The following is a 12043-nucleotide window of genomic DNA, read 5'->3' as shown; positions in this document are numbered from 1 at the left end:
GGACCTTGCTTCTTTCGGCTGGGCTCTGGTCGGGATCCTCCGCACTCCTCACCGCCTCGTCTGGGTACTGATCGCAGTCTTCGTCACCTCCGTGGGTCAGAGGGGGATGCAGGAAATCCTGCCAGTACACGTGTAGTCCGTCTAACTGATGGCAGGGGACACGGATTGCAACGCACCTACCGGCGCGTGAGGTGGGGGAGGGGTCCCTATTCGGGCGCCAAAATGACGTAAATAATTAATTTACTCTCTTAATTTCTATGCAGGTAAGTACTTAATCAATGATAACTCAATCAGAAAGAAAGAAAACAGAGTCCGTGGTGTTAGAGTTTCTAAGGGTTTTATTCCTCATAAAGGAATCAGGATATCATGTTCTGACCACCACAGGGGTGTCAGAAGGGATAGATGAGCGCGCTCTCGTTTATTGACAATACATAGCTTATATACTTGATTTACATCATAAGGTTCAATGTAAGAGGCGTAACAGCTGAGAGAAGACAAGATAACAGTATACACGTGGTACCAATACATCATCAAGAGGCGTAAACTAGGCGTGAACTAGAGGTGTGTGCTAGAAACGTCACTGATAGGTGACGCAAGTGGGTGGCACCAAGGGGTGGTGCTAACAGAATGTTGCAATGTCAGCAGAAATCGGAAGCTTGGATGCGCGCGCAGCTGCATGACGTGTGATTGACGGGGTGCAGGGGTCTTGACATTTACACGGACGGAAAGAGACAGAAGTCTGGCATGTCAGATCAACTTGTACTTCTATCATATCTGATATCTGATGTTTAGGAACTATACTATCTGGGCGGAAAGGTCTCTAGGGCAGAGACTATTCTATGCTAACTGTGGATGCGTATATGAGCGCCTGAATGTCTATATGTGAAGCGTGGGGCACGGGGCCTTCCATGGAAGCATGGCAACAGAGGCTATGAATTACTTGTATTAAGACAGGTCGGCCCTTTTGGCTCTGCAGCTGGAGAGGATGTTTACAGGATCTAGTAGGCAGGAATGTATTCTCGGGGAACGGAACAGATAACTCGAAGGTTATAGTCAGTCTTGGCAGAAAGCAGGCTTGAGCTGAGCGCGAGGGGCCGCGCTGAAAGTAGGACAGAGTTCACGAGTAGAGAGGTAGCCTGGGCAGAGTCAGGAGCCACAAAAGAGGTTCAGATGGCAGGAATTCAGGGCCTACTCTGGCTAGAGCAGGAATACATGAAAAGTGTACTACAAAAAGACGGTGGCATAGCATACTTAGGAACGGACTATATAATCCATTCATGGTGGATCTGAAAGAGGACAAGTTGACGGTGGACGCAAATGTATTTGCGTCTTCATAGCTGTCACAGGAGGGAAGTTACATGCACTTTAAGCTGGTACATGGAGTCGGTGGGGTACGCGCTAGGGAACACATCATGACCAAAATTTAATTTTCCTCAAACGGAGCCGGAGGATAGGAGTGAGGAACTCCCAGGCTGAATGCCAATGGACCCGTGGGACCCGAAGGTGCACCAGAGGGGTACCATGCCCTTGAGAAGACTCCATACATAGCGTTAAGAAACGCTGAAGGGTCCTGGCCTGGAGCAGGAAAGGGCGGCTGAAAACCATCAGGCCGGTCCTGAAGAGGGATCGGATTCGGCTCTTCGACAGGCGCGGAATCCACATCCTCCCGGGCCTCTTCCTCTTCATGGGCCGGGGACGGCGCCGGAGATGGACTCGGAACCGGAGAAGCTTTCGGAGCCGGAGATGGAGATCGCCCACGCGACTCAGATGGCGAGGCCTCACCTTCATGCTCGGAGACTTCGAGGGTAACCACCTTCGAACGTACCTTCTTCGGTGACCTCGACCTCGACCTCGAGCCCGACTCCTTACCAGACCGACGTCGGGACTCATGTCTCCTCTTCTTGTGCTTCTTCTTCGACTTCGAAACATGATCCGACGCCGACTTTGAAGACGACCTCTCTCGAGAAGCAGATCTCGACCTCGCCCTGGACTTCGACCTCGCCCTTCGAGAACGAGACCTCAACGACTTCTCCTTTCCAGCTTTCACCTTCGCAACCAGAAGTTTGGCTTCTCTCTCCCTCAGGGCCTTCGGATTCATCTTCCGACATGAAGAACAATCCTCCACATCATGGTCGGAACTTAAGCACCAAATGCAGTCTTCATGGGGGTCGGTAATGGACATCATTTTACCGCACTCCCTGCAGGGCTTGAAGCCGGTCTTCTTAGATGACATCTTCGAAGAAACAGGATACAGAGAAGCAGAAATAACCAACAAAATGGCAACAATGTACCAGTAGGCTACAGAGATTCCCGATAACCGTTAGCGTCGACGACGCGGAAAAAAGGGAACTGATGTCATCACGCCGGCGTGGGCCTATTGTAGGCGTCGGTGACGTCAGCGGAGTCGCGAGCGGAGCCGTGTCTCTGTGACGTCCTATCCACGTCGGCGCGAGGCTACGAAAAAGAATTTCCGAATGTTGCTGGCGCAAGGGGGATATTCACAAGGTGAGGAATCCACACGGCAGATGTATCTATCAGAAGCATGTCCTTAGGCGCAATTTACGATCAGCCCACCTACACCTACTGACCAATCCAGCCATCAAACTCAAGCGGCAGGAAGTTTGTAGGTTCTCCTACCTTGCCCCCAAAATCTGGAATTCTCTCCCATTGACAACCAGGAGCTGTGACAACCTCTTGGGCTTTAGAAGGGCCTTGTAAACATGGCTGTTCAAACAAGCCTACTAATAGTCCGTACGCAACGTTATTACACAGGATCAGCGCCATGAAACCTTTGGTGACCGTGCGCTTTATAAGCTTTTGTTAACATAACAAAACAATAGGTTTTGAAACAAAATGCGATTTTAATTTTAATTATGGAGTCACCCTTCAACAAAGCGTTTGATGTTTGTCATTATGTCCCTCCTACCCTTAGAGTGAATGTGTTATGATGGGCAAACACAGGAGATAGCAGGCGGGTGTAATGGGTATGTTGCAGTGGCCCGGCGGTTCAACGAGTCAGAAAAACTATATAACGGTCCAATAACCCTAAGGTTAAGGTTTTTTGGCTTATCTGCAGGATTGCATGCATACAATATATCATAGATCGATTTTTTCACTCACAAAAACAAAGGTTAATGGAACATTTTAGTTAACTTAAAATGTCAATTAAAATTATCATTTTAAACTAACACAGCCACTGAGATTTACCAGTTATATTTATCTCAAGTAATTTGGTTTACAACAGAATGTTTTAATTAACATTTCACCTAAATATAGAGTCACTTTAACTTGGTTTTTTTTCTATGTTTTTTAATGAAAGGCAATTGCCATGTGGTTCGTGGGGTTGGGCACCCAGCCCTCAATTTTTTAAAACATATAAATATATGTATTTATATTAAACTCTCCTTTCAAAGGAGATTTGATTGCTAAGCAAACAATATTTAAGGAAGTAGGAATACTGCCTTTGTGTGTGTGCTTTAGAGTGGAGGCAGGAAAGGCACTTATGAAGAGGACTCATGTAGATCCCTCTTCTCAGGAGGAAGGGAAGTCAGGTCCACCAATTGTGCAGTAGGACACAATGGGCCATATGTATGAAAATGCCCATTTGCAATTCTCAAATAGCGATTTTTTTGCGAATTGCTATTTGAGAATTGCAAAAACTGAGGGGCCCATTAGGAGGTCAGGCGGATCGCCACCGCCATGCAGGCGGTAGCGATCCGCCCGACATCCGTGACCGCCCGCCACCTATTACAATGGCGGGGGTGAACTGCGGCGGACAGAAACACCGTCCGCAACTTTTCCGCCCCGGTTGCCTTGTGTCCGGGGCGGAAAAGGTTCATATGGCTGGCGGTGTCTATCAGACACCGCCAGACATATTATGATGGCCTCATTCAGATGCCTTTCCGTGGCGGCAATGCCGCCACGGAAAGGCATGCAGTCTTTACTTTGGAGTCCCCCTGCGGGCCCCTAATGGTAAAGGCGAGGTGGGGGGTGCACGTGGGGGGTACCTGTGGTACCCCCCTGCATTTGCATACACATGTGTATGCAAATGCATCAAAAGCATTTTTAGCATTGTGGCGGGCAGTGCTGAGAGCACCGCCCGCCACAATGTTAAACATGCATGATGCACCTGCCACTGTGGAGGGCGCATCATAATACCCCCACGGGACCCCTGCCCTAATGGTGGCCGGTCCCTATACGCGATGGGATGGCGGGCAGACTAATGGACCCCTATGTATGTAGTATTTGCAATACATTTTGCGAATCCTACATATTCCTTAATTCGCAATTAAGGAATACCTCAATTAAGGAATACCTCCCCATTTATTCCTATGGGCCTAGAGGCCCATAGGAATGAATGGGAAGACATTCTCAATTTACGATATCCAATTAGAGAATCGCAAATTGTGAATGCAATTTCAAGGGTGCCAGGGTGTCAAAAGGACACCCTGTTGCACCCCTTTGCCACCAACTTGAAGTTGGTGTTGATTTTCGATTGCTTAAGTCCAAATTGCACTTTTTCTGTGCTTCTTACATTGCATTTAAGGAATCGCAATTTGCGATTCCTTAAATGCAATCACAAAATAGGGAATTGGAAAATTTGTGATTCCTTATTTTGCCTGGGGTGTTTTGTGTCATACATTTGACACTGGTGATTTGCGATCGCAAATGCCGAAATTCTGTGAATTTTGGCGTTTGCGATCACAAAATTGCCTTTAAACATATGACCCAATAACCTTAGCTGCTATACAAAAGATGATTAAGAACGAAGTAGAGGCAGCATTTGTTTGACAGAAACGGGGATGCTGAGGACCTCATTGACAAGGATGATGTCGAAGAGCATTATGTCCGGGACAGGAGCTTTCAGATATACTTCAACATCTGAGAGAGAACCTAGACTTGCTGGTAGCCTGAGAGTTGTCCAATGAGGAAGGCTTTTTCAGGCACTCTCAATGAAGAGAAACAGAATCATTGCCTGTTAATGAAATAATAAGAAAAGTGTTGCCAACACATTGGAAGGACGTTTATCTTCAGTCGTCTCCCAGATTCTTGGTTCACAGTTATCCCTTACAGACCTTTGCCCAAGAGTTCCCTCCTACAGAAAAAGTAGGCTCGCTCATGGCGGGTCTCTTCTCCCAGGGAGATATAATTTCATAGGAGGTAGTATTCCCTCAGGTGGTAGATAAGGTGGAAGCAGCAATTAAAAAGTCACATGTGGCTTCAAACTTTGCAGTAAGTACAAGTACCTGCACTAGTTACACGATCCAGTCTTTGCTAAAAGTTTTTAAGGGTTTGCGTAACAAATGGAAAATGGTTTGTATTTGTCATCAACCCTTCAGGGGCGGCTCCTCCATTAGGGTGGAGGACTCGCCCCAATGCTTTCTCACAGTGCGAGAAGCAGAAACATAAAATGGTAAAACTAACATTTTATGTATCTGCTTCTCGCACTGCGAGAAAGCAGAAGGGTTTGGTTGGGGGCAGGTGGGTGGACAGGTCAGCTGGAGGGCAAGGGAGGAGTGACTAGCCCAATACTGTGGGCCCTGACTGTTTGGTCGGCCCTCTAGGGCCGACCAAACCATTCATGCACACTCTCCTTTTTCTCCATGTAGGATTCAATAATCGTTCTGGTACAAAAGTTGTCAGGGGGGTTTAGGCCAGTTGTAGAGTTGAAAAATGTCAATACATTTATTCCATACTAGACATTCAAAATGATAATTTTGACAAGCACCTTTCCAGTCCAGAGAAAATCAGAATGTATGGTAACAATAGACCTGTTAGATGCCTATCTGCATGTGTCAATGTACAAATCATCTCAGAAGTTCCTCGGATTCTGCATTTAAGGCAACTATCACCAGTATAAGGCCCTTCCATTTGATTTGGCAACAGCACCAAGAAAATGTACAAAACTCTTGGCCCCAGTGTTAGGTAGATTACATTCTTTAGGAATGTCATGCTTCCCTTGCCTCGACAATTGGTTGATTACCTCTTTCTTTTTTCTAAGACATTGGAAGATGTAGCGATAGTGATCAAAATACTGGAAGAACACGGATTTCTGATAAACCAGTCCAAACCACATCTCATCTTGGTACAAGAAATCCATTTAATTGGAGGTCTATTCTATTCAGAAGAGGGAAGAGTGTTCTTACCAGAGTACAGAAGGATAAAACTTCTTTCCAATCTGCAGGGTCTCCTATCCAGGCAAAGGGTGACAGCCAGTGAATGGTTAACAGTCCAGGGGGATATGCATCCATAGTATCCTTGGTCCTGTGGGCTAGTTTGCACATGTGTCCATTGGTAAGACACCTATGTGAGCATTAAAACCCCTTATCATAGGTGAGTATCTGATTCCGTCAACTCATCAAATTTCACCCTCTCTCCAGTGGTGGCTTCATGCAGAGATTCTGACCAGAGGTTGTCCCTTCCTGCCTCTTCTCCCCAAGATAGACACCACGGATGCAAGTGGAACAGGTTAGAGAGCAACCTTAGAGTAATGAGAGGTCCAGGAAAAATGGGGCTCACAAGATATCCAGGTCTTCAAACAGGAAATAATTAAGGGCAGTGCTATTAACTCAGGCTAATTTCTCACAGAATCTGTTTGGCGGTGGCAGCATTAGATATTCAGCACACAAGGCGCCCATCAATTTTAAAGGTTTGCAACCAGCACTGGACGTCCTTCTCAATATGGTGCAATCTTAGAGGTCTTCTTCCTGTCCTTCGTGATCCAGCAAAAGTGTTAGATGTTTTGAGGGATGGTTTCCTCCTGAGTTTAGCCGTGTCCAAACTTAGGAGTCAGTGGGTGGCAATCTGAGCCTTTAGAGGTACAAACTGCGTAGATATGGACAATTGATTAGTAACATTACTTAAAGGTTATTCACTAGACTCACCTGTTTCTCATTCTCCTGTACCCTCTTGGGTTGTCCCCTTAGTTGTAAGAGTTCTTCATTCTCCTTCTATGAACCCTAGAGACAGAGGATCTGAAGATGGTGCTATATAAGACTTTATTTCTGATAGCTATCTGTTTGGGTCATAGGATTGGAGGGCTAGGTGCCTTATTACACACTGATCCTGTTTTTGAGGTTCTTTTCAGATAAGGTTATTCTAAAAATGGATCTGTCTTATTTCATGTCTATCAGGATCTAGTGCTCCTTTCTTTTTATCACCTTTGATGTACCCTTACAGGAAATAAAAAGTTCATATGCTGGATGTACACCACACACTCTGATTTTATGTTGAGCAAACAGCTTCAATCAAGAAAATGTGTTACCTTCTGGCTTGTTGGGCAAGGTTTAAATAATCCACTTATACACTGAGTAAAGGGTTATAAGTAACCTTTGCTTATGAGTCAGAAATGAAACATCTGTCAGGAGGGATTAAAGAAAGTTCCACTCGTGAAGTATCTACTTCATGGCACCTTTTCAATGAAAGACATTTGTGCAGGATCGGACTTCGACCAAAAATATGCCCGGGCATCAAAATAAAAGTGGCCCCCATTAAAGAACCGGACAGCTAATAAAACTGGCCCACACTGGCAAACAAGGCCAGTTTTGAGCCTGTAAAGACACACTGTATGGTTAATTTGCAAGGTATGGGAGAGAGTATGCATTTTGTTTGCTGCAGGTAATGTTTGTAGTAAGATTAGGGAAATCAACAGTAAACCCAGCCAGAATGGCCATAAAAACGGCCCACCACCTGCTAAGAAACAGCCGATACACTGATCTGTCAGACAAGCCCATCGAGCACTGCCTGATTACCCTATAGCAAAAGACACACAATTGATGGACAGAAAGCAGAACAAATCAAAACATTTACGCCCCAGTCAAGAGATCTGGGTTAAATCCATAATTCTTTTGCTCACCATGCCACCCCAGTTTAGACCTGGCCATATGCAAATCAGTCTTGACCCAGTGCCTCATGGGAACAGTCCAGCCCGAACTGCCAAGCCAGGTCCTCCCTGGACCGGAAACAAGCATCCTAGGACTGGTTTCACCCCTCTTCAGCCAGGATAGCTTGATTCCAGTGGCACAATGAGCCCAGGACCCACGTCTGGGCATACCTGGTGCACGTAGGGCGAGAAAGCAAACGTCACACAATTGATGGACGGAATGCAGAACTAATGAGGGCGGAAAGCCCGAAACTGGTCCTAGGAAGCTTATTTCCAGTCCAGGGAGGTCCTGGCCAAGCGGTTCAAGCTGAACGGTTCCCATTGGGATGCAGGGTCAAGACTGATTTACATATGGCTGGGTCCAAACTGGAATGGCATGGTGAGCAAAAAACAATGGATTTGGGCCCAGATCTCAGTACTGGTGTGAATATATGACATTATTCTGCATTCTGTCCATCAATTGTTTTTTTTGCATTTGTCGCCCCGAGTGGAACAGGTATGCCCAGACGTGGGTCCCGTGCTCTCCATGCCACTGAAGTAAAGCTATCCTGGCTGATGAGGGCTGAAAGCACAAAACCGGTCTTAGGATGCTTGTTTCCCGTCCAGGGAGGACCTGGCCTGGCAGTTCGGGCTGGACTGTTCCCATTGGGGTGCAGGGTCAAGACTGATTTGCATATGGCTGGGTCCAAACTGGAATGGCATGGTGAGCAAAAAAACGATGTATTTAGGCCCAGATCTCTGCACTGGGGTGAATGTATGACATTGTTCTGCATTTTGTCCATCAATTGCTCTTTTTGCATTAATTTTCTACCCCACACACATTTATTACTCACTACAGATTGCAGGTGGGAGACGATTCCTCGTAAGACTTTGGGGTAAAAGTACTGGGATTAGTAAACTCAGTGTAACTTCACCAGGTATTGAAACAATAAATTCACTAGAATTAATTTGTGTGTCTCGGCTGTTTGACTTAAGCTTGAGTATGCCCTCCACCTAAGGGCTGGGATAAAGAAGATGCGGGAAAAGGTAATGACCCGGTTACTTACTAGTAATCTTCATTACTCTGAATCCAGGTCTTCCTCATCACCGTCCTCATCCCCCTTCCCCAACCTCTCACCCAGGAGGTCTGGGGTTGAAATAGCAGCATTGCGTTGACTTCCTGGAGTCAGAGTAATGAAGATTACCAGTAAGTATCCAGGTCATTCCATGGAGTTTTATTGAATACTATTATGTTTCAGGAAGTAGTTTCACACTTACCTGCCATGGCTGAATGTCACTGGATTTGGCACATGTTCCATTCGCAAAAGGCCCAGTGCCTGGCTTGCATAAAATAAGTGCATTCAGTGCATGCGCATACACATGAACTGCAAGGTATGCATGCTGAGTGTAACTCAGATCATTTAGTTCAAATAGATCTCTGGCCACCTTTTCTAATGCTTCTTCACCGGAGCAAGGTCTTGCATCAGGACGTGAATCCCCTGGTGCTGTGAAATTTCCTTGAGATTGTGCCCATTTGCAATCAAATGCCTTTTCCCAAAAGAGCTTTATAAATGTTTCTCCTGTAGATGTGGATGGGTGAAGGTGGCTCAGGAACTCCCAAAAACCTGCCATTTGACTTGTGTTGTGCCCCAAGCCTACTGTCCCATTCAACACTTCCCAGGCCTGTCTGGTGAACAGTCCTGGAGTGATCTGGAATGAAGCAGAAGCAACAAACACCTTCCCTGTGACGTGGTGTTCGTAAAGAGCATCCATTAAAGCTATGACGTGCATCTCCGGACTGTGCAGGATGATTACGTTGACTGAATGCTTCTTTATTACTTCCACCACCTTGAGGACCTTATTCTTGGTGTAATTCAAATGGATCTTAACCGCAAACACCACACAACCCCCATTCATCTCGATACCTTGTCGTATCGCATGAACAACCTTCTCTCCCACATCATTGTCCACCACTATCATCCCTACCCAGAACCATTGGAAACGTCTGATCAGCTGGGGCAGTGCAATGTTTTCGAATTTGTTGCTTGGCACTGTGCGTAAAAATGAGGGAAACTGAAGCTTGTCGCTCAGAGCTGATAGCATGGCTCCATGACTAATCTATAGAAGAGAAGAAAAATTAGGACACTTCTTAAGAAAACATTCTTTAGCCAAGGAAGCCACAGTGTCAATCATTTTGCAGTTGTAGGTTTGCACATGTTTTCAAACCTTGACAGCCCCGAGAGGTCTTCACAAGAGCAGCATTATCATCAAAAACTCACAAGTCAACACTTCAACGTGTGGATAAAACAATCTCCAGCAGAGCTAAAACCATTGATTCCTTTCTTCGTTTTTCAAATCATCAAAATCTCTACTTCTAGTATCATTTACCCATTTTGCATTCGATTTTTCAGCTTTCAATTTTCTTATGTTTGTTCAATGTTTAATGCTTTCATGTGACAGATACTGAGGATTTGGGGCTATAATTTATATACAGAAAATGTAAGTCATTCTTAATATGTTACTGGATGCTTTTATCAATGTTACAAAAGGCTGATGACTGTAAAGGAAATATATATGTACATTTTCTTAATAAATTCCTACAATATACAAGCTTACGTATTGATATGAAGAAATTAATTTTGCATGGGCATTCTTTCACTGACGTGTCTATTCAGATAAGTTGGATGCAATATATTAATGATTTGGAAATGCAGTAAAGATTTTATGAACCATACTTAAAAATATAAATCAGTTCCACACAGCACACATATATAATGAACTTGAAAATGTGCAAACAACTAAAAGGACATGCAATAATCAAATGCTGTAAATGAAAATTACAATTACAATAGAAATTACAAATGGCAGTATTGTTCTAATGCACAGATCGTCTGCTTGAGCAGAAGCAGATTGGCATTTGTCATTTCAAACTAAGAGGAGACTGCTAAGAGAAACATAAATCCTTAAGAAAGTTAAAGAAGAACTTAAGGAAACAATCCTTGGCCATCCCCAGTAATCATTATTTTGAGTTTTGTTACTTTGATATTTTAACATAGAATTAATACATGTATCAGTAAGTCGATCTAAATTTTGGAACATATAGTGGACTGATTTATTTATATTATGATGTACATGCATGTGTCTCTATATACCTTACCCAACTGATAGCTATAATTTTATTGTTGAGATTGTGGGATGCAAATGTTTGGCATCAGTTTACATTTGATGGAGCTACTTCTTTGCTTTTCATCTTTTAATTAACCCCCCTTTCTTCATTGTTGGTAACAAAAGTCTAACTTTACTTGCATAATCCCATACAAATTTGGAGTAATAATCCACAGACCCATAAACTATTGAAGCTAATTCCAGGCTTCTGGCTCACAAGCTTTCTTTACAGACTTTGCAAGCTTAATGTTTTTATTGAATCGGCACACTCCTAATGACATCATAAAAGATGCCAGCGGTCTTTATTCCTCAATCAGTTCCACCTGATTATTTGTAAAGGGAAAGTAAGGTTCATATTAGCCTTCCACTGAGTGGCCACAATGTCTGTGATGTCTGGGAGAGTGTGACTATCAGTCCAGATTTTCTGGCTGAGATATCTCTAGTTTATGAAGAAGGTGGCACATGCACTCCTGGAGAAGTGTGGCTCAATGGTTAGAGCGGCAGACCCTGATGCAGAGGTCTGGCCCGGGAACCAGGGTTCAAGTCCCTGCCTCGGCGGCTCTTGGGTCTCAGAACTCTTTGGGGACGCTTCCTGATTGATTGGGACAGGAGCGCGATTTGAATCAAACAAACGACTGATTAGAGCTTCCTGATCGGTTGAGACAGGAGCTTGAGTTGATTCCTACATACGACTGTTCTGAGATAACTCCAGCTTAGGATATTCTGACGAATATTGTGACTGTTATTTCCGGGGATGATTCAATCATCTTTGAAAAGGAGTTAATTCTACTCGGCTTACTGAGGATATATACCTTGTTTGCCCTTCGCCCTAGGGGTCATCTACAACCCTTGGCTGCCCTACTAATATTTGTACTGATGAAGACTCGCATGGCCCAGGTCTAACTCACCGGCTGGCCTTAAGCTGAGTCGAAACGTTGACGCTATTACTCCTACCTTGGACCCATTGCTGTTATATAAAAAGTGTGCACAATTGACATAGATGTCCTTGTCTATATT

The 12043-nt window shown here is 44.7% G+C and overlaps 1 protein-coding gene across 1 annotated transcript in view; it reads right to left on the bottom strand.

Annotated features, from left to right (window-relative positions):
* Positions 1-9841, bottom strand: part of LOC147709665 (extracellular calcium-sensing receptor-like) — a 57846-nt gene extending 48005 nt beyond the window's left edge. The window contains exon 1 of the mRNA XM_086926063.1: positions 9140-9841. Within this exon, the coding sequence (XP_086782189.1) occupies positions 9140-9841 (702 nt within the window). The remainder of the gene's footprint in view (positions 1-9139) is intronic.
* Between the last annotated feature and the right edge of the window lie 2202 nt (positions 9842-12043).

The sequence above is a fragment of the Lissotriton vulgaris genome, chromosome 6 (genome assembly GCF_964263255.1).
Source record: "Lissotriton vulgaris chromosome 6, aLisVul1.2, whole genome shotgun sequence".
NCBI classification, from domain to species: domain Eukaryota; kingdom Metazoa; phylum Chordata; class Amphibia; order Caudata; family Salamandridae; genus Lissotriton; species Lissotriton vulgaris.
The sequence above is the reverse complement of the archived record's forward strand: the minus strand, read 5'-3'. Positions and strand labels throughout refer to the sequence as shown.